The 24,256-nt window shown below is 33.9% G+C and overlaps 1 protein-coding gene across 1 annotated transcript in view; it reads right to left on the reverse strand.

The window, feature by feature from the left end:
• Positions 1 to 24,256, reverse strand: part of Glg1 (golgi glycoprotein 1) — a 171,409-nt gene that overhangs the window by 120,902 nt on the left and 26,251 nt on the right. The window contains exon 6 of the mRNA XM_067289283.1: positions 11,002 to 11,182. Coding sequence (XP_067145384.1) covers positions 11,002 to 11,182 — 181 coding nt within the window. The remainder of the gene's footprint in view (positions 1 to 11,001; positions 11,183 to 24,256) is intronic.

The following is a 24,256-nucleotide window of genomic DNA, read 5'->3' on the forward strand; positions in this document are numbered from 1 at the left end:
AACGTATTTCGAAATGATCCAATTGAGAGTTATTTCAGATCTGTCATTAACCTGGCATATAAAACAAGTCTTGTCCTCCCGGCACAAACCTCCGACGACCCATTTAGTGCTTTTCATCTTTCTTCCTTTCTCGTATTTTCGTTTACATATCACTGTTTCGTCTATTTCCACTGTTTTGCCGACGCCTCCTATTTTAAACGATGTCAGATTGTGTAAGGACACTAACATAACGAAACGTACGTGGTTAGCCCAGTCTATTCCTGCCTTTTTAGAAACGCCCGAGGAAATTGCCGAATTACTCGCCGTGCACTCTAAACCAATATAGTGCCATATGAATGCCAACAGATTGGCCCACGAAACATTGCCGCATTTCCCTTTGAACGTTCCATCGAAAGCCGAACTATTCCGCCTGCATTTTCGGCAACGCATCGCGCAAGAATTCCGGTCGCTGCGATAAATCAATTTGCATGTTTGCCCGCATTCCTCGCAAACTTCCTCGGCGTGTTGGAGGCCTAATTTCACGGCGAATTTCAGTCCGCCATCAATTCTTTCGTCTAATCCCAACTCGGAATACTCCGCTTCGATTAACTGATAAAAACGTCGTCCAGTACACTGTTTCCAAAATCCGTCCGATTCTAAATCACAATCCGCCATGACTCGGTTGCGAAATATCTATTCCAAAAATCACAGAAAACGCTTAGCCTACTTTTCAATATAAACAACTTTTCCAACAGCCTAAATTCGCAAATAAAATTAAGAACATTACAAATTACCTCGTAATAGAAAAATTCCAGAAGTAAGAAAAAACCAACGAAATCTCTCGGCACGACAAGACGCCCACTCATACTCGGAGGAAAAATTTGCATAATTCCGATAACACGCAATTCGAAGAATCAAAGCGCCCTCTTCGGACATCTTCAGTTGATGACGAAATCATGACGTAATCCCGGTCGCAATCTCGAACGGAGATTGAAAAAATTTCCCCACAGCGGTCTAGAATTTCCCCGTCGGCCTCCAGAATTTCCCCGTCGCCATCTTGGCTACCATAGGTAACATTAACCCTTATTTCTAATATTCTCAAAAACACACTCAACTATTACCCTTTCCTACAAATAAATCTTTTCATTTTCTTTATCTGATATTTAGATATGAAAAAGTCTAACCTAACTGACTAACTTGACTGACATTTTGTCAAAAGAATTTTTGATAGTTTTGATGGTGAATCAGGTTGTACTAATAAACTACTGTTCTATTGTACTGCTTTAATTGAAATAATTGCATACATAATATCTATGAAAAAGTTTAGTTGTTAGTAATCAACTATTAAAATATATTCATTTAAACAGGAAAAGAAACAAAAAAAGAAATAAATTAATAATAATCAAAAAACAGGGGAAACAACTGTCAGGTTGGATGAAGAGAGATTAAATTATATTTGAAAGTTGGAAGATAACAAGCCATTCAAGAGAAATTTGGTTGGTTGGTTGGTTGGTTGTGTTTTTTGGCACAAGAGCCACTAGGCCAAGCTGCGCCACAACAAATGGTGACACAACAAAAGACGAACCTATTACCGGTGTGTATCTTGCAAAAATTGTTTCACAAATGTTTTCGAACTGTATGAAGTTCTTCTTTGGGTGGAAATGGAACACTCAAAAATAGAACAGGAGCTTTCAAACCAAAAAAATTGAATTCTGCTGTGACAGGCATGCACTGTTATGCGTATTAGTTACTAGTGATCTAACTTAGATCACTAGTAACTAATACATTAACAGAACACATTAAAAAAAGAGAGACAGAGAGAGAGAGAGAGAGAGAGAGAGAGAGAGAATTTCATTGTAATTGAAGACCTCCCACAAGAAAACAAAGTGAAAATCAAACTTGCACTTTTAAGAACAAGTGCGATTTTAAAAAGGCCGAGGTAATGTGAGGGTCAGACCTGACGAAAATTTGAAGAAAATTCCATTTTTCCACCTTTCGAAAGTTTTTCCAATTTTATTACTGCAGGATGATCAAATCTCTCTCTCTGGAGTCGTTTCCTTTCCCAGGGAACTCATTGAACGTGTCACTGGAAACTAATCACTAAAATTCACGATTGGTGAAAAAGGGTAACGTGATTTGGAGTATAAAAAGAAGTGACTCGAGGACAAGCGGTCGTCGAGAGTTTGCAAATGCATCAACAAAAGTGCCCCAAAAAGGTTTATCATCGTCCAGGCTACCAGGAACTTCATTCCCTGTGTTTCTTTAGAGAACACCGTCGAACTCCTCGGATAATTAGATCGTCCCATTCTCCCTCGCTTCCTCGACCGCCATCCAAGAATTGGAAAATTTCAACAGCTCCTGGATTCCGTCTCCACTGAACAACCAAGAGAACAAACTCAAATTGTCGATCCGAAAGTCTGCACAATTTAGTGCATCCAAGGTATATATATATATATATATATCAATTCGTGGTTTCTTGTAAACTCTCTCTCTCTCGACCATTAAAGTATCAAGATTATATGAAAAAAAAAAAGAAACTTAAAACAGCTGGAGTAGTACATCTCCAAAACTAGGTTTGTATAAATCCACCATGCACAAAACCAAAACCAGCAGTATGAAAAGAAAAATTTACTAATGTTTTCGTCTATATGAAATAGACATCATCAGGTACAAACGATATAGAACAAAACGGCTAAAACAAATCTAATGTTTTTTGTTAGTCATGTGCTGCAGCTGGAGTAGTTTACAAGATATTTCATACTGTAACATCTAATTTTTTCGAAGCCCGGAAATTCTAACTTATGACATTACATAAGCAAAACGAAAACGAGGGGCTGTTGGTACTAGGCCTGGACTTTTAAACAGACAAAAACATGAATGAATTTGTTCAAACATAACACTAGAAATGTTAGCAAAATATTTTTCAAAATAAAGACTTTGCTATACATCAAAAGAATTAAATTTATTATTATTCTATGACTGACTATGTACTGTACAATAGTTAATAGTAATAAATATAAAATAAGTTAGAACACAATGAACTGTACAAGTTAAAAAATTCAACAATACTTTATCTAATCAAAACCAAAAACAAGTACAGGTATACCTCGAGTTACATTGTTTCGAGTTACATCGTTCTCGATTATACGTCATTTGTCAAAAAAGTATATGGAAAAATAATCAAATTTAAGTCATTTTATTCGACTTTACATCCGTCCGCCACAAATATCGAAGTCGTAATATGACTAGAAAAGCATTAAAAGCACATAAAATCATATTAAAATATGTACATTTACAGTAAATGTTAATATAATCATCATAAATCCTAGAGAACGAAACACGAAAACATTGTGTTTCTGTATTGTCTTCTTATTTAGCGGTCTTTAAGTGCTCGTTATTGGCGTTTTCCACCATAGTTTCGACTTACGTCGTAACTACACAAGAAAACTCGACTTACGTCGCCTCTCCTGGAACCAATTACAGACGTAAGGCGAGATATACCTGTATATACAAAAACTTTCTCAACACTTGGGAACTTAAATTTAACTTAGATATTAGATCTATTTCCACAAAAATCCACCAAATATGAATATTTACCAAATTTATAAAAAAGTCCTACAACTAACCCACCCAACCGTCACACCAAAAGGAAAAAAGTTGTCTCAAAAACATGCTTGCCAAATCACACACTCGGGACTTTCACCTCGTCTTTCTTCAGTCTTGTTGGGTCTCATGTTCCCTGGTGTGACATAACAAACAGCCGTGCCACTCCAACTCATTTACATATTTATACTAACAAATGTTATTTATTTTTTCTTTGCAATCTTTCAAATATGCAGCTTTACCAATCTTCTCAAAGAATTTACTTATAATTTTTAAAAATCAGTCACAATTGAGATTAAGAGATAATTCTTTAATTCCTATTCAGAAATCACTCAATCCAAGATGCCTTAGTAGATTGATGACATAGGAGATAAGTGTCAGTCATGGTAAGACTATTACTTTCAAATTTAAATTTTTAATTTTTGGTTAAATGTGAAGCTTTTATCCTTTAATAAAATAAAACGACCTAAAAATAAATAAATAAATAATGAAAATTAAATAAAAACCCCAAAAATAAAAGTAAAATTCAGACTCAACTCCTAACGGTACTTGTGAAAATAAAATTAAGTACAGTGATACCTCGGTTTTCATAATTAATCCATCCGAAAACAATCGGTGAAATCAAAAACCGACGAAAACCGAGGCAATTATTTCCATATGAATCAATATAGATCCAATTAATTCATTTTAGATACTCCAAAATACATACCAAAAACACATTTTATAAAGAATAAAAATAGTATTTAATACTGAAAACAATAAGGAATTAATATAAAATGAATATAAAATATTAATGTAAAGAATAAATGAACATTTAACATGGCATTCCCCATAGTGGCACTATAAGGAAAGAAAAGCAATGAAATCGGGCATATTCAAAATCTCAACATCAATCCAGTGAGATGCTGCCGGAAGTGATCCAACTGCTGGCATTTTCTAGAGCAAGGGGTCGGCAACGTGCGGCCCATTGCAAGTTTTTGTGCGGCCCACCAAGCAATATAACTTTTATATGGTAAAGTAAAAATTAGGAAGGCTTTTTTATTTTTTATTATATTATTATTATTTGTTATATTATGAAATATATTGATTGTATTATTATTTTTTTTTAATAATAAAAAGTAACAAAAAGTAATAAAAGTTTTTATTGATAATATTTTTTTAAATTCCCAAGATGTGGTAAGCAAGGTCAAGTGTGTACCATACATACTGAGATACACTCATGCTGCCTTGCCTTTGAGAACAGCTGCTATCAGCTTTCCCAGGACGTTCTCGTGTACAATTCAGGGGAATATCGGTATGAAGCCGTAGGAGAGCTAACTTACCTCATCTGTTCAAATATAACACAAAATTTTCGATTTTCATGCTAGTAAAATACGGGGGACCAAAAAAAGCATGGGAAAAAATTTTTACTAAATAAATCAGGAAATTATCATCAGTGTAACACAGGCCTGGTGTAACATATTCACGTTCACAAGCAAGTGATGTTTCTTTGTAATAGGTAGCTGGTTTATGCAATTTCATTATTTTATATAGGCAAATTTGTAATTAAAAATATGTAAGTTATTTTCATTTTATTAATAAAATTATTTATATTTTATCATAGTAAAATGCCAAAAAGAAAAAAAATTAATGAGGAAAACTGCAAATTTAATAAAAAGTGGACTTTTGATTATTTTTTACTAATATTTACAATAAAGCACTATGCTTAATTTGCAAAGAATCTAAGTGTATTTAAAGAATTTAATTTGCATCGTCACTATGACACGAAACATAAAATTGAATATGATAAATTTAAATCTCAATTCAGACGAAATAAAATTGATTCATTGCTAAAATCATTAGAAGCACAACAAAATATTTTTAAAAAATGTAACGAACAAAATTCGGCATTGTTCAGAACAAGTTTACGTATTTCGAAATTAATTGTCGAGCATAGCGAACCATTTACGGATGGAGAGTTCATTAAAAAACGTATTTTAGCTGCTGTTAACAAAATTTGTCTGGATAAAATTAAAAATTTTGAAGATATTAGTTTGTCTGCACATACAGTAGTTCGACAAATTGAAAATATATCATCTAATATGTTTAATAAATTAAAAGAAAAATCTTCACAATTTGAGTATTTTTCATAGCACTTGATGAAAGCAACGATATAACTAGCACCGTTCAACCGCTGACTTTTATCCATGGAATTGATAAACTACAGTATTTTGTGTAACAGAAGAACTTGCTACATTAAAAAGTCTTCGTGGTAAGACAAAAGGTGAAGATGTATTTTTGCAACTATTAGATGTTTTCAGTATGTACGATCTCAAGTGGAAAAATTTAAGAAATGTGATGGTGCAAAAAACATAACAGGTCACAATACTGGTTTAATAGGATCGATTAATAAAATATTTAAAGAATTGAATATTAAACAGCCTCCTCTACAAATTCATTGTATTATCCATCAACATACTCTTTGTGCAAAAGTTGTAAATTTGGAAAATGTTATCAATATTGTAGTAACATCCGTCAATTATATTCGCAAGAATGGGAGGAACCGTCGAACATTTCAAGAATTCTTAAACGAAATAGATACAGAATATGAAGATATTGCATACTTTTCTGAAGTAAAATGGCTTAGTCGTGGGAAAGTTTTAAAAAGATTTTTCAAGTTGAGAGACGAGATTGAAATGTTTTTGACAGAAAAAGAAAACAATATACCAGAATTATCAAATTTTAAATGGATAAGCGAGTTAGCTTTTCTTGTTGACATTACAACTTACTTCAATAAATTAAATATACAGGGTGCGGCAGAAAGAACGTTCTGATTTGGAATGACAAAATAAAAAAAAATACAAAGCAAGATAGAGAAAAAAATCTTTTATACATGATAAGTACACAGTATGCCATTGTCATCCATTAGGTTTTGAAGAGTACATCAGTTAAATGGCGACCGTCAATGTCGATGCAGTTTTGAAGTCTTTTTCGGAAATTTTGCATTGATCTGTGGACCATGTCCAGCGGAATCACCTTGATTTCTTGTGTAATTGCTGCCTTGAGTTCTTGCAAATTTGTTGGTCAGTGTTGGTACACTTTTGATTTGAGATAGCCCCACAGAAAAAAATCACATGGGGTCAAATCTGGCAAATGCAGTGGCCAACCAATATCACCTCATAAAGAGAGAAGATGGCCAAGAAACAAGTTTCTGAGAATTCCAAGTGACCTTCTAGAGGTATGCGACATGGCGCCATCTTGCCAAAACCATACATCTTCCGAATCATGATCGTTGAGTAAACCATTAACTAATGGACAAAGAAAATTTTCAAGCAATTGACAATAGTGCTCTGACGTTACTGTCACTGTAACACCGCCCTCTTCAAAGAAATAAGGACCCCACACACCGAAATCACCTAAGGCACACCAAACCGTAACTTTCAGACTATGGAGTGGTCGCTGGTGGAGTTCTCGAAGATTACTGTCAGACCAGTACCTAAAGTTCTGTTTGTTGACATTCCCCAATAAATGAAAATGGGCTTCGTCACTAAAGATCAGTACCGCTGTTAGGGGAATGCTCTGCAGAATATCCTGACACAAAATTTTACAGATTGCATAGTCCCTATCATTCAACTCCCGAACGACCATTATTTTGTAGGGATGCATGTGGAGCGAGCTGTGTAAAAGTCTGCAGAGACTTCGATCAGACATGTTTAATGCAGCTACGGTGTAAGGAACTGAGTTCGAGCGTTATTTTTATTTTATTATTATTTTTCGTTTTATTATATTTTTGTTTGGGGCTTATGTTTAGTTAGGACGAAGGTTCCCCACCACTCTCTTAGTAACCAAAAAAGAAGATAATAAACCAACTCACGAAAGAACGAGCGCCGTAGGAAAAATCACGCGCACTTGCGCTGCCCAGTGGAAATGAACAGTCCGCAGAAAAAAAAATGGAGGGGGAATCCCCACACTCACTAGAAAAGAAATACTTACTAAACCATCATAAAACATCCCAGAAAATTGTGCTAAATGCTTTGTAAACGGTTTATAAGATTTTGTCGGAGAATTGAAGCTGCCAGAAAGAAATTTGATGTTAGAAAATTAAGTATGTAAATAAGGGGAGTAACCTAGCTGAATTGTGACGTCACCTCACAGCATAAAACCAGCACGCTAACCGAAGACGATCGAGGTGATTCCTGGTCAAGGTGTACTACTGAGTGAAAGATTCGAGGCGAAGTCCAGATTGAGAATTAGACAATCCAAGGTGTTTCACAAAGAATTCGATTTGACGATAGCGAAAGGATTGAGAAAACAGGTTCCTAGTATAGTGAGGTGACGGATAGACGTTTAGTTCGTAAGAGATTTTGTTCATAGTTCTTAAGTATTTGATTTGTCAAATTTTCAAAGGGGAATTAAGATTAAGTTAAGCTAAGTGGCTGAGTTTTATTGTCGGGTTGACTTGTTGATTTTTGTTAATAAATTTTGTTTTGGATTATAGACAATTGTACATAGTTAATTCGATTTACTAATTAAATATATTTGAAACTTTTGCTTTGACTTGATATTTGTCGTTATTCTTACTAATTTTTTCGGTGCACACGTAAAAGCCCAGGCCTGGCAAACTAATCTCGAATCCGCGTAAAGTACCCGTTAAGTTAACGGAAGTTTTACCGGCCGCAGTTAGTGTCGGTTTCCCGACACTAACTGCGGCCAGTAAAAATAGTACTTTACAGCGTGTTTGCATGCAGATCACTTGGGAGACTGCTGTATGGAAGCTCTAGCAATTTCCACATCTTCTGGTCTTGTTACGCTTCTAGGGCAGCCAGGACTCTTTCTTTTTAAAGCGGAACCTGTTCGTCTAAAATTTGAAACCCAACGACAAACTGTTGGTGCAGCCGGAACCGGATCATGACGCCCGAGCCAAAAGAGTATTCAGAAGGCCCGTTGCATCGTTATCACAGATTCAACGTTTGTAACAAACTCTTCAACAACAAAAGTACGATGCTCTCCGCTCCGCACCATGACGGTAACTACAAATGGCATGCACAAACAGATAAAGAGAGACCATGCCAACTGTTGTACCCCTATTATGAGCAAAGCAACGCTTCTGCCAAATCAGAACGTTCTTTCTGCTGCACCCTGTAATATTGCAAGGCAAAAGAAAGTTAATCAATGAGTTATTTACAAAAATTAAAAGTTTTTAACTTAAAATAAGATTGTTTATTTCTCAACTTGAAAAGAATAATTATTGTCATTTTCCTACTTTGCAAATGTTTTTTAATAAACAATGACAAACAGTGTCCTTCAAATAATATTTATATTGATTCATTAAAATTATTGGACGAAAGTTTTCTTTATTACTTTCAAGATTTTTATGCAAAAGAAATTGATATATTAATATTTGAAAATCCTATTAAATTTGATATTTTAAAAGCACCAATTTACAACTAAAGTTAATTGATTTACAATCAAACACAGTATATAAAAATAATTTAATTTCTTTCTATTCAGATCTACCAGAAAATAAGTTTCTTAATTTAAATTTTGCAAAATCAATGATTTGCATTTTTTCGAGCACTTATTTATGCAAACAAACTTTTTCAAGAATGAATTCCATAAAATTGAAATATAGAATGAGATTGACCAATGAAAATTTGCAAAACATTTTGAGGATTTCAGTTTCTCAAACCCAACCCGACATAAATGAATTATCGAAAAACATTCAAGAACAAAAATTGCATTAAATTTTAATGTTATTTTTATTTGAATAAAATAAATTTTCTTTTTTAGGAATTGTCACTTTTTTGTTCTCCGATGTTATTACAGCATGTAAATAAAATTGTTACTAATTTTTATTTTATTTTTTATTTTTTTAAATAATATTTATATTTGATTTTAAAAAACCTACTTAAGCTACATACTACGTTACAAAACATCTGACCGTGTGGCCCACTTAAAAATATTTTTTTTTGAAAATGGCCCGCCATCCAGAAAAGGTTGCTGACCTCCATTCTAGAGGTGCTGGCTGCACGCTAAGATTTTGAATATGCCCATTGTTTGAATAGACACATGAATTAATGCTCACACAACAAGAAACAATGCCACACTGGGCAGGAAAAAGTATGATTTCACAAAATTAGCAACAAGGTATGGCCAACAAAATCCAAGGGAACCGACGAAAACCGAGACAATTTATCAAAAAAAATTCGACGAAAACCAAAATCGACAATAACTGGCATCGATAAAAACCAAGGTATTACTGTTTTATACAGAAGAAACAAAACAAATACTCGAAAAAATTGAAAAGAGCACCAAGCAGCCATCAGATTAGGTATTACAACATTACCATGGTATAGCAATATATTTTCTTTCAACTGGATAAAAATAGTCAATAAGAAAAACAATCTATTTCATCTTAACTGAGGAAGATCGGTAAAACCGTTCAAAAATGTTTTTATTAGTAAAGTTATTTGCTGGATTTTTAAAGGTGTGTTTTTCTTATTAACATGGTATTTACATTGTAACGAAGCAAATTGTAACATTAATAAATGTTTATCGTTTCTATTATAATAAGTTACATACATTTTTTGGCATGGCTGGCAGAAATTTATTTTTCCACCTGTAATAAGTTTCATTTGAAAATTTTTTTATCCATAATCACAACTTACACAAAAAGGAACTTTTTAGCATTACGTTCCAATAGGCAGGGCACCAAATAAAACTGTTCGCATTGTATATTATATGAGAAGTATGACAATTGCTATATTTAAATTTATTAAATATAAAACATTTTGAATAAATGTTTGTTAAGCTTAAAAAACTCAAATGTGAAGGAACACTTAAATTATCAATTAGTGTTTCAGATTAGGCAAACTTTTTACAAGGCAAACTAGGTCTGTCTGACAGAAAAATCGAAAGATTCATTCAGAGAATCATTCGATTTTTCTGTTCCCGAGGAAGGCCATTCAAAATGGCTGAAAACGTTTGGAAAAGTGAATAAAAAGGCTGCATTTTAAAGGTTTCTTGTTTCAAGGTATGAGTTTTATTTAAGTGCAGTTAATAATTGCCAATCAGACACCCTAATGCAGTTGACATGCCAGAAATAATAAAAAATATGAATAAATATGTAACAAAAAATTAGCAGAATTCACTTCAAAAATTAATGGGAAAGTCAAATATCAAAGTTTGACTTTTCTACATATTGGCAAGAAAAGCATGTTATATATAAATCTGGGCCCTAACAATAACATTTGTTCTCTATATACTCTTATACAGAAAGCATCTAGCCTTTTATATATTCTTCTTTAACTGAATGTAAATAGTATAAAATTATTTTTGATGCAATAAATAAAATTATTCCATTAATTATATTTAGACATGCAGAATTAATTACATTCTAGTTTATGTCATAAAAAAATACATATAAAAATTAATGCAAACCTTTTTTTACAGCATTTTCTAAACAAAGTAGAATTTGTGCTAGTCGAATGTCTCTCTTTTCTGACGTCTGCTCACGACATCGATACATCTTGATGTCGTTTCGACACGCTTTGGCAAGTCCCCTGTTCACTTTATAATTATGTACCGTTAATTTCTCTCGCTGAAAAAGTTTCTTCTTGCACTAAAAGACAATAATTAACAGTATATATTTCAATTTATTTTTAAATTGTTATTTTATTCATATTTATTAATTATATTAATAATAATCATTGTTTCTTTTTAACACAAAAATTAACGCTTTTTATTAACTCAAAGCAATGTTATCTTTAAATGGCATGTGGATCGCCTTTTGCATGCATGCACACAGCAAGGCGATTGCTCTTGCCAGTTATAATGTCATTTATCAATTCTTTTGCGAGAAAGTCCATTCTCGAACAAGAGCATCTCAGAACTTATCGAATGTTCTTGGCGGAGGATAAAGGGATGCAACTTGTTTCCTATGGAATTCCACATATGTTCTATGACAACGTTTCTCAAACTTTTTGGTCACGTGACCTAATATATTTGTTCGTTATAGTTTCACTACCCAAATGTTTATTATAAAAATTTTTTGAATCCTGGTAAATTGGAATCACTGTATATTATATAATGAAATAAACTTATGAATTTTTTATAAAACTTGTGTGTGTAAAATGTAACATTGAATACATTTCTATTAAGAGCGATTTGGGCCAAATTTGGAAGACTTGTAACAAATAACTTACTTTAATTTCAGTTTTTACTATTGAAATGTAACTATTAAAAAATGTAAGACTGATGATTGTAAATAAAACACACTGTTTCAAAATCATTCAGGAATGTACTTTACTTTGAAAAATATTACAATTTTTTTTATAAACTTAATAAACCCTTTTTTAAAATATACTTTTCAGATTGTAAGATGATTTTGTCCATTTCATTTTGTATATACACAAAAAGAATAAATTTTTACAATATTTATTGATCCACTTGTGCCAAAATTCATCTGTTATTTATTTTTTTACAATTTATTATGTATGACAGACCTAAACATTTGAATAAACATGGAAATATTTTCCAAACCACTGCAACTTTAAAGGCTTTGTGACTACAACCTTGCATAAAATATCTATTTTCATGTTATTCAAAATAGAAAGAAAAAATCAATTTCGTATACCCACATTCTATAATCTTAATTTCATTACTAAATGACAATGACAACAGTAAAGAAAAAAGTTAAAAATTTTCAGTACTTAACAGATGCATCTATTGCTCTTGGATTTTAGAGAATAATTCAGTATTACAAGTATTACTGAGGAAGGCAGTATCGTTTCGCAAACCATTAAAATTTTCACGCAACTCAATATTGGGTCACAACCCACAATTTGAGAAATGCTATTCTATGATATTTAGATCAAGAGATATTGCTGGCCATTCTGTACAACAAGTATGTTCACTATCAAGCAAGTCCTCGATAAGTGTAGTTTTGTGTGCGCCAGTGTTATTGTCCACAAAAATAAAATTTACACCCATGGCATCCCTGAAAATTCTCATGTAAAATTCCAAAACCTGGTCTCTATCTTTTTGCAGTAATGTCATCCCCTTGCGCAAAAACAAAGCTTGGTATGGCCATTTTGCATAATGCCACTCCAGACTGTGATATAACACTGAAATTGATCTCTCTCTTTCTACAATGTTTGTGAGATTATATCTGGTTCCCTACCCTCTCCAGATTCTTATCTGACAAGAAACCTTCTGACAAGAGGACAAAACTGAACTCTACTAACATAGAGAAATATTCACATAAAGAGGCATTAAAGAACATTAAAATAAACGTTTTATTTTCCTGCGAGCGCTTTCAACATATTTAAAAACGTCGTCTTCAGGCAGAAATAGAATTCGAACAAACTTTTTTGAAAATTTTTAGAACAAAACAGCCTTAGCCACATGGAACATAACAAGTTTAAAATAAGAGAACACAAAACATTATATTTAAAAGCATATGCGTAACGTCATCGTGCATGTGCCTGCCGTGCAAAAACCACGAATGGCATTAGCCGTTTAGAACATAATGCAAAACTTGAACTTAAATTTGCATAACATCGACGTGCATGCGTTTAGAGCTCAGAGAACAGGAATGGCAATTGGCCGTTTTTAACAAAAAAATATTAAAAATAATAAAGCCTACAGAAATGATTTAAATACACATAACATCTTTGCACATGCGCCTTACTGCACAAGGAAGGCATGGATATTGAAACGGATTTAATGCAGGTGTTTTATCCGTTTGTACAGATTGATCCAAGTGCCGGGCAACTCAAGGGTGGGAGAATTACAAGGAGACAGCAGTGGGGTGAAGAGGGCCTCCCAAATGTACACCAATCTCCTTTCATCACAGCACTTGAGCATCACCGCACGGTCCCAAAGTGGGGTGTGGTGATGCTGTACAACCAACTTGGACAACTCGGTGTCGCAACTGCCCCCTGCGACAGAACGTTGGTGTTCTGCTATACGACTGGACAGCATCCTGGTGGTCGCCCCTATATAGTGGGTGTGTGCCCCCGACAGTGGGTTTTCCAATGGAATGGAATATACACCAGACTTTTCTAGAATCAAAATTACATCCCGGTCATTACATAAAAACATCCTCAGATTAGGGTGAGAGGTAATAGCTAAAAGTAAATTACTTTGTCTAAAACTACGACAAATCCAGGCTGTAACACGGCCACAGAACGGCAGAGAGGGGCGGACTATATTCCAGTCTCTTGGATTACATAAGGTAGTGGATGGGAAGAGAGATCTTTTAACTTTGTTAAGGATGTAGTTGTATTTGGTGGTGCTATAACCTGCTACATGTACCACTGTGCGGACGATACCCAACTCAAAGTTGGTAAAAAGTTGCGTGGAAGGCACCAAAAAGGCCCTTCTGACCAAAGGGGCTATGGCCGCATCAACATACTGTCGTGGCTGAAAGGACGTGGCGGAGATAATTGGGGGAATGTTACCAAATTTGTGGTGTACCGAGAAAATCAAGCCTCCCTGGGACTTGGAGATATCAAAGTCTAAAAATGCAATTTTTCCCCCAGTTAAAACAAACGGATAAAACACCTGCATTAAATCCATTTCAATATCCATGCCTTCCTTGTGCAGTAAGGTGCATGTGCGAAGATGTTACATGTATTTAAATCATTTCTGTAAGCTTTATCATCTTTAACCTTTTTTTGTTAAAAATGACTAATTGCCGTTCCTGTTCTCTGAGCTCTAAACACGAGCGTTGATGTTACGCAAATTTAAGTTCAAGTTTTGCATTATGTTCTAAACGGCTAATGCCGTTCGTGGTTTTTGCACGGCAGGACGCATGCGCGGCGACGTTACACATACGCTTTTAAATATAATGTTTTGTGTTCTCTTATTTTAAACTTGTTATGTTCCATGTGGCTAATGCTGTTTTGTTCTAAAAATTTTCAAAAAAGTTTGTTCGAATTCTATTTCTGCCTGAAGACGACATTTTTAAATATGTTGAAAGCGCTCGCAGGAAAATAAAATGTTTATTTTAATGTTCTTTAACATCTCTTCATGTGAATATTTCTCTATGTTAGTAAAATAGTTGGCATGACGTCCGCTCAAAGTATTTAATTTACCTAACAAACTGAACTCTCATCTACAAATCAAACAATTATGCTTTTTTTTTTTTTAGCACAAATGTACAAGATCTGATCAAAAGTTATCCAACCTTATTTTTTTCCTTGCAAGTATTTACAAGCTAAGGAGGAGATTATGTCATCATGTGACCTTGGACCCTATTGCAGGTGCCTGAATTTTGACAAGCCCATTTTAACCCATAGATACTATCAGGCAGCTGTGATAACTGCATGTTTATGTCATTATCATCACATTAGTGATAAAGTGAAAATGGCAGAATGTGACAGATCCCAGTTTCACAATTATAACTACAGATGAGACCTGGCTTTACAGGTATGACGCTGAAACAAAGGCACAATCATCCCAGTGAAAAATCTATGGGCAAAGAAGGCATAGCAATCATAGTGCAATGTGAAGGTCACATTGAGTGTTTTTTTCTATCATCAGGATGTAGTTCATCATGAATACACCTCTCCAGGACAAAATTGTAAAAAAAGAATACTATTTGATTGTTTTATGTCACCTATGAGATTCTGTTAGGTGCAAGAGACTAAAGCTCTGGCAGTCTCGTGACTAGTTCATTCATCATGACAATGCTCCAGCCCACAGATTGTATCTCATCCAGATATTCCCTTGCAAAACATGGTAAGAAATGCCTTCAGTAGCTTCCTTACTCCCAGACATAGCCCAATCCACTTTGGCTTTTTTCCAAACTTAAGATGCCATTCAAAGGCAAGAGATTTCAGGACACAGAAAGGATCAAGACTAACACAATGAAGCACCTGATGGAGATCTCAATAAATGACTGAAAAACTGCTTCCAACAAGTGAAACCATTGCTGGGAAAATTGTGTGAACTTAGAAAATATCTATTTTGAAGAAGAGTATTAGATTCAGAAGGGATTAATATCTAGTAGATACATAGGTGTTTTTTTTGACCTCAGGTCAGATACTTTTTGATTAGACTTCATATATAATGACTCAAAAAAATGTTCACATAATCTTACAATAATCAGTTTATTGACTCAAACATTTCTATTAGATTAAGCATAAAAATTTATAAGAAATTTAGTTACAACACTTTACACATTCTCAAAAACCCCAGAATATTTTTAAAATATTAACAAATGCTAAAATCATCGCAGAAAAGCTATTGTTTAGCATGTGAACAATAATATTTTCCTTATAGTAGGACAGCGAGTTCACTGAGTTCAATGTTATAAGTGCTTTTTATCGCAAGTATTTTTGTCAAATTTATAATCATCGTCATCAGGCAAATAAATATTTTAACCAATTATACAGAATGACCCATACATTGAGCAGGTTGAGAGTGGGAGTGTTGCGTGCATCTGTGGGATGCATGCTATTAGGATATCGTGCGTTATGATAACGATATCCTCATAGCGGGGAGGATACAGATGAGACGTTTTTTCCTTCATGCAAGAACTCTCAAGCATATATCCTTCCATCAACTTCACTTGAGAGAAAGAGAATGATGCAGCAATAACGTTCTTAGATTTGTGCATACGTAAATCTTCTGAAGGACCACAGTTCTCAGTTCACCACAAATCTAATACGATGCCACATATTATCCCAGCAGATGCTTTCCAGTCTTCACAATGTCAATGCCACCATCATTGCCCTCATTAGAAGGGCCTTCTTACTATCATCAATGCAAGTGCTGGTTAATATTGAATTAAACAACATTAGTTTGGCAGTACATACTGCTGGTTTCTTGCGTGCTAAGTTCACGCATGTGCTCAACATGGTAAGAATATCTCTATTTCCAAGTACCACGCTATATAATAAGAGGGAATTTTCTGTAGTTCAACCATGGTTGCGATACCTCGGACCCCCTTCCACATGTATTTGCCACATTTTTAAGCAGCATAACCTACTCATGCCCCTATCCCCATTACCAAGTCTACACAGACTCATCTGCAATGATCATAATAAATTCTCCAACTGTTCATTCTTCAAAATATTTTTTCGCCTGATATTTTTTCACTTGACAATTATAAATTTGTCAAAAGTATCAGGTCAGTCCATAAGTCCATGCACATTTTTATGACCTTGAGAAAAATCTTGTTTTGCCGTTAAAAATGTCAGTCTAATGTGATAATTTTTACACCGAAGTGTTAAATTGGATCTCATTCATATAATACTGTTCAGAATTATGAACATTTCAGTTGTTTATTTTCGTTAAAATGGAAGTAACCGACGAATACAAAAGACATGTTTTATACTTTTTATTTTTAAGTGGTGAGAATGCTACAAATGCAGCCAAAAAAATAAATACTGTACATAATCAAATTGTAATTAGTGCAAGGACTGCGCAGAAGTGGTTTGAAAGATTTAGAAACAATGATTTTAGTGTGGAGGATAAGGCTCGTACCGGAAGACCCGTCGACTTTGATAACGATGATCTCTCTGCACTAGTCGAAGCGGAACCATCTTTAACTGTTGACGAAATTGTGGAACGTTTAAATTCATCCCACGGAACTGTTCATAGACACCTACAACAAATCGGAAAAGTTTCAAAGCTAGGAAAACGGATACCACACGAACTGTCGATAGCTAACCGACAACAACGTGTAAACATTTGCGCGTCTCTTTTATCCCGTATTGCTTTAGAATCTTTTCTTGGTAGGCTGGTTACCGGAGACGAAAAATGGATCCTCTATAATAATGTGATGAGAAAAAGACAATGGATGGATCGTGACAAGCAGCCAAAACCGACTGCAAAAGGTGGGTTGCATCCAAAAAAAAATTCTTTTGTCTGTTTGGTGGGATATGTCAGGTGTAATTCACTTTGAGCTGTTACAACCTAATCAGACAATTACAGCTCAAATGTATTGTGAGCAATTAGAGCGTTTAAATGAAAAATTGAAAAAAAATCGACCATTGTTAGTGAACAGAAAGCGGGTTCTCTTGCAGCATAACAATGCCAGACCACACGCTGCAAAAATAACTGTACAGAAACTTGAAAGCTACAACTGGGAAATTTTACTTCATCCACCATATTCGCCAGATATTGCTCCCAGTGATTATCATCTTTTTCGCAGTTTGCAGAATTTTTTAAAAGGGAAAACTTTTGAGGATGAGAACAATGTAAGAAAGGCTATTTCTGAATATTTTGATTCAAAACCGAAATCATTTTACAAAAACGGGATTAAAAGGCTACCATCAAGATGGCAAGAAATTGTACAAAATAATGGTGACTACATTATAGATTGAAATAAAATTTAATTAAAAATTTTTGCTGCTTTTTTGTAGATAAAAATACGCATGAACTTATGAACTGATCTGATACTTACGATAAAAAGCACTTGTAACGCCAAACTCAGTGAACTCTGTCCAATACTATACAATATTTGGCATGAGTATCAATCTCTACTATACTAATACAAAAAAAATGTTCAAATCTTCAATAGTGTGTGTAGTCATTTTTAGCCTTCAGTACCTCACCAATTCTTTGAAGCATGTTGTCAATTAATTTTAGACAGCAATCTTTATTTATTTTTTCCCAAACTACCTCAATTCTTTCCATAATTTATGAATACTATTAATTGAATTAGGAAAATCATTTAAGACATGTCTGAATTTGTCCCACAAATTTTCAGTTGGATTTAATCTGAGGACTGAGGGAGCGAATCCAAAAATTCAATATGTAAACATTGAAGCAAGGTTTTTTAGTGCATTTAGAACGTTTAGGATTGCTATCCTGTTAAAAAGTAATATTTTTGGTTTTAATTTATATAACTGTAATGTACAGTACCTACCAAGTCATCCTTTAAAATATCATAATGTAACTGAGAATCCATTCTGTCATCAATCTTGTTAGAATACAAGATTTTCAAGCACATATGCTATTATACAATCCCATATATCATTAATTTAATAAACCCCTACCAGGTTTTATAGTTGGTATCACAAAATGAAACTGTAAATGTGATTTTTTTATTTTCCTACTATCATTTGCATCCACACTTCCTAAACAATTAATTATTGTTCCATCTGAGAAAAATTACATATTTCCAATCATCCACAGTCCAGTTTTTATACTTCTCTGCAAATTTAAGTCTAGTTCTCTATGCCTTTTAGTACATGGCTGATTTTTCAAATACTCAAAAAACAGACTAAAATAATACTAAAAATAAGGTTTACACAAAATTGTCAACAAAACTGGAAATTCCCAAGTGTAAACTTTTATGCAAGCCTCTACAGGCCGAATTGTTTAAATCAGGGGTGAGCAACCTTTTTAATCAACGAGCCAATTTAAATTTTAAAACTTTTTGGCAAGCCACACATAAAGTAACACTTATTAATAATTTACAAAACTTTATTTATAATAAACATTAGAATGAAAAACTATAAAATTTAAAAAAAAGTAAAGATTTCATATACAAATTTTAACGCAAAATAAAAACAAACAAGAAAAAAACAGAAAAACGAATTTACTTGAAATTTTTAATGAGAAATTTGGCACTGTTTTTTCGATACAAGCTGATCAATATCAGCCGGAATTGATGAGGTAGCTACACGTACGCAGCTTTCTAATCGTGCATCACTCAGTCTTAATCGGTGGTCATTTTTGATTAATTTCGTGGTTGAAAATAATTGTTCGCAAACATACGTACTTCCGAACAGAGACATCATTTGCTTTGCATTTTTCGTCAAAAGCGGAAATTTCTCAAGGCTCACATAAGATTTATAAAAATTTTCGATGTTTACTGAGAAAAATACATTTTTTAAATCGGTATTATTCTGCATGTCAATCACTTCCATTTGAAAGTCTTCGGGAACTGTATCCACATCGATATTAAATGGCGAGGAAAACATTTTCGTGGAAACCGCTGTCTTCTCAGCTTTGAACATTTGGAATCATAATTGAAATTCGTTGATTAAAATGTCTATATATTGTGCGTATTTTTGAGAAGTAGTAACGTTTTCTTTTTCTAAATGTGGAAAGTGAGACACATTATTCTGCAAAAGTTGCTGTTTCCACAATTTTAATTTGCGCTCAAAGCCCTGAATTTTATCATACAAATTGTGAATAAACTGTCCTTTGCCTCGAAGTTCCACATTAAGATCACTCAGATGCTGAGTCATGTCGATCAGAAACCGAAAATCGCACATCCATTCTTTATTACCAAAATGAGGAAAGGCATAGCCCTTCATATCCAAGAACAATTGTATTTCGCTTTTTAAGTTGTATACTCTTTTTAGCATTGCACCTCTACTAAGCCAACGTACTTCGGTATTAAAAACCACGTCGCCATATTCAGTTTCTAAATCTTTCGGGAATTCTTTAAATTCACGGTGATTTAACGCGCGCGACTTTATAAAACTGATCAGTTTAATTATTGGTACTGTGACATTTGGCAAACTCAATCTTTTCGCACACAAATTTTCCTGGTGAATGATGCAGTGGTTAACGAATATTTCCCTTCCTGCGACCTTCTTAATGTCTTGAAATAGCCTTCCCGATACTCCTACCTCCATGCTTGACATTGCCCGTGCTCCATCTGTCGATATACCAATAATCTTTTCTAATGAAATTGAAAAATTTTCCAACACAGACTTTAGTTCGTCGTACAGGTCTTTGCCGGTTGTAGTCCCTTGCATTGGAATCAGTGAACACAATTCTTCGGTAATATTAAATTTGGTGTCAATACCATGTAAAAATATAGCCAGTTGTGCTGTATCGCTAATATCGCAACTCTTAAGCGGCCGGATGGGCGAGCGGTCAAAGTGGTAGCCTACCGCTCTGGGGAACCCGGGATCGAATCTGAACGGGTCGAAAAAATCCCCAGGAATTTTTCGGGGGGTGGTCCGTTCGGATATGTCGGGCCCCGTCCCTCACCACCCAGTCGCCCCATTGTGGGCCTGGCCGAACCCATAATGGGCCTACTAAAAGAGGCCCTCTTAGTGCCCACAGGGCGGAAAGAGTTAAAAAAAAAAAAAGAAATTGCAACTCTCATCAAGTGCCAAAGAACAGTATTCAAATTTTTCAATGCGTTCACGAAGTGGTGTTGCTACGTTCTCGGACAAGTCTTCAATTCTCCTTGCAATGGTGAATCTTGATAAACTAATGTTTGAAATAATATTTATTTTATCAGGAAATGCTATTTCTGCAACAGCAGTCAGACATTCTTTTATCATCTCTCCATCCACAAAGGGTTTCATTTTTTTGCCAGTATTTGACTGACAACAAAACTAGCCTTTACTGCCGTATTTGATAAATAGCTTGATTTTTAAAAATAGCCTGTTGGTTTCCCAAGTTTTTCTCCATTTGATTAAACTTATCTATCCGGAGTTGTCCTGTTAAGTTTTTATATTGTTGTTCATGTTTTGTATTGTAATGCCTTTTTATGTTATATTCTTTTAATGTCGACACATTCTCTGAGCGTATTAAGCATACAGCTTTACCTTTGACGAAAGTGAAAAAATAATCAAATTTCCACTTTTCTTGGAAATGCCTGTGCTCATCCGCAACCTTCCGTTATTTTGTTTGCTTTTCCGACATGCTATTATGGATTAAAAATTTGAAAGTTAAAAAAATTTGTAGGAAAACTTAATTTTGAATAAAAAAACTCTAATATTACCTTTTTGACAATAATATTGCACTCGCGCCTTTCAAGAAACACAAGAATTGCTAAAATTGCTAGTTAACAGCTTATCAGTCTGACTGATTGAATGGCAGAAGCAAACACAAACAAGCACAGACGCGGCGCGTTCGTATTGCATGTTTAAACAAGTCGCCGACAAGTGAGTAACTCGTCACAAAAAATTGTTTCGGTTTAGTATGTACTACCATTTTATTATAATTAATTTTATAACATTATATTGATGGGAGAAAGTCGATAAAATAAATTCAATTTTAGAAATGCTTGGCGGGCCGCATAAACATGTTTAACAGGCCGCAAGCGACCCGAGGGCTGCGTGTTGCTCATCCTTGGTTTAAATAATGCCATTCAGTTGCGAAATTTCCAATGGTAGGTATGACTTCTCCATATGAACAAAGTTCTTTTGTCATAGCACTGCCTCAGTAACTTAGCCTGGAACCAAAGTGGCACATAGCCCTGCTCTAGTACTTTTTTTGTTTTTGCAAGTTCAATTGTAGATCAATTATTTGCAATGTCATCTTGATGCACTGCAACACGGACTTGCAACATTCTAGCAGTGGTCCCAATGTACTGTACCTGTACATTGTCTTAGCTCTTGATAACAAATGCCACAATGGAATTGCATAAACCCTCAATTTTTCATGTAAGGAAACATTGTCCATCATTACACAACAACCTAAATAAAGCAGGCTGGGAAACAATTAGTAAAATAAAGCCATGAGATCAAAAGACATGAGCTGTGTGTAAAGATAGAGAGCTCACAAAAGGAATTGGGGATGAGCAATACAGTGATCACATTTATTACAAAGAAATGTCTGTAGATATATTGACTTCCTGATGCAGTTAAAGGAATATCTAAACTTGGCTGGGGATACTTTGCCATGTGCACTGCAACAGAAATAATCTGCAACGCTGTTTAGATATGCTTGGAGAGATGGAACTAAGAAAGATCTATGTATTGTCCCTACCACTGCCTTCCAACACATCCTTTGTAAATTCTGCCATTTCTACTCTCATAAAAGCCGAAACAAAATAAACTTTTATGTCTAGGTCCCTAGAATCCATTGACAGGGCAGGGTTAATAGGTCTTTTGATATGTCAGCTCAGTGTTCCTTTAGATGGGTGGTAATGTGAAATTAGAACATTAGCCTGAAGATGTCCTTTAAAAATAAACAAAAACATTCACTTTTCAAAGTAAGTGGTTCTTTTGCTGGTTTATTGGTTTAGTGACATAATAAAAATTATTATTATTAATATTAACTGGTAATTGCTTGATGTATTTTTTAAATTCCTCACAGTCTCCAAAGATCTGTGGTGTTCCCTGTACAAAGAACTTCTCAACTGAATAATGTGAATATAGGAATCTATTATTCAATTTTGACTGACTTTTGAAACATGCAGTTTTTTGGAATCCTTTTTCTTTCCATATACCTTCATCACTACATAGAAGTCATAAGTTTAAGAGAAGCATCCTCACTAAAATAAATAAAAACTAATATGGAAACAAGAAAGAGACTTATTCAGCTATTCCAAAGCTAGATCTTAGATTTCTTCAAATTTTAAACCATTGGTATCAAAAACACTGCATGGGTTGAATAGAAATAGCCAGAAAACACAAACACAACCATAATAAATTATAACAAACATTTAATGAAAATTGACAATAATTTTCAATTTCACTAACAGGCTTGCTATGGATCACAAATCTTAAACCTACCAAATTCAACATTTGATTGTAAGGATGTATAGGCATTCCATAAATTAACATTACAGTTCAAAATTTTTTAAATTTTGGAATATGTAATATGTTACAAAAAATTTTAGCAGGTTACATAAATACAATTTTAGCATGTTACAGAGGCATGGGACATAAATTATTTTATGTTCCATGCTTCTGTAGCATGCTAAATACATCTTTTGGTTGTCGAAGCAGCTTTGTCATGCTGCTGATAGTTTGACAATCTTCAAAATTAAGCCATTCTTCTCTAGTTTGCTTTTCCCATTCAAATTAACCCATTCTTCATTAGTTGCTTTAAATATTTATAGAACAAAATTCTAACAATTAAACATCAAATTCAGCAGATTTAAGATTTACGACCCAAAGCAATTGGTCTGCTTTGGGTCATAATAAATTCCAGCAAATATTTAATGAAAATTGACATGGCTAAAAATGTTTGTCAATTTTTATTAAATATTTGCTGGAATTTATTATGATTGTCTTCTAGATATATTTTCCAGTATTTGAATAAGTTTCACGAACAGCCATTTTTGTTATGTTTCTACTCACTCATGAATTCAAAATCATTGCATTCCAAAAAGAAATCAATGATTACAAAAATAGTATTCAACATATGAGTAATTTCTGTGAAAATTTAATAAAAATAGGATGCTACCTTTAAACAATTTTTTTAGTAAAAGGAGTCTTATAATATGACACTCTGTTGGCAAACAAAGATTGTCAAACATCAAATATATGTATCCAATCATTGTAACATGCAAACAGGCCTGGCATCTATAACAATGTTGCCAGTTAATAAAACAGTTTCCATACTTTTAAAAATAATGTCCAAAGAGACAGCAAAGAGAAACATCTAATTTGTTGTTTAGTTTCTTTATCAGACATATACAAAATTTTCTTGAAGTTTTGTCATCTCATTTTGTGGTAGTCATCCTCAGCTGATGCAGTCGATAACCAGCGTGGTTATATTTTCTAAATTTTAATTGGTTTGGAAGGAAAAATTGGATGAAGGTCCACCCAAACAATTGGCAATGCATTTGCATGATAAGCAAGTTTGAGTTCCACATCAGATAAAATATTCTGGAAGAAGAAATTAAAGTTACTTAATTTCTAATTATTAAATTTCATAAAAATGGGGGCCCAACTACTACTTTTAGTCCAAATTATGTAATATCTTTTAATTAATTTACCATATTATAGCTTGATTAACTCCAGCCATATCATTTGAT

The sequence above is a fragment of the Centruroides vittatus genome, unplaced genomic scaffold (genome assembly GCF_030686945.1).
Source record: "Centruroides vittatus isolate TY-2023 unplaced genomic scaffold, ASM3068694v2 contig_1343, whole genome shotgun sequence".
Lineage (NCBI taxonomy): Eukaryota > Metazoa > Arthropoda > Arachnida > Scorpiones > Buthidae > Centruroides > Centruroides vittatus.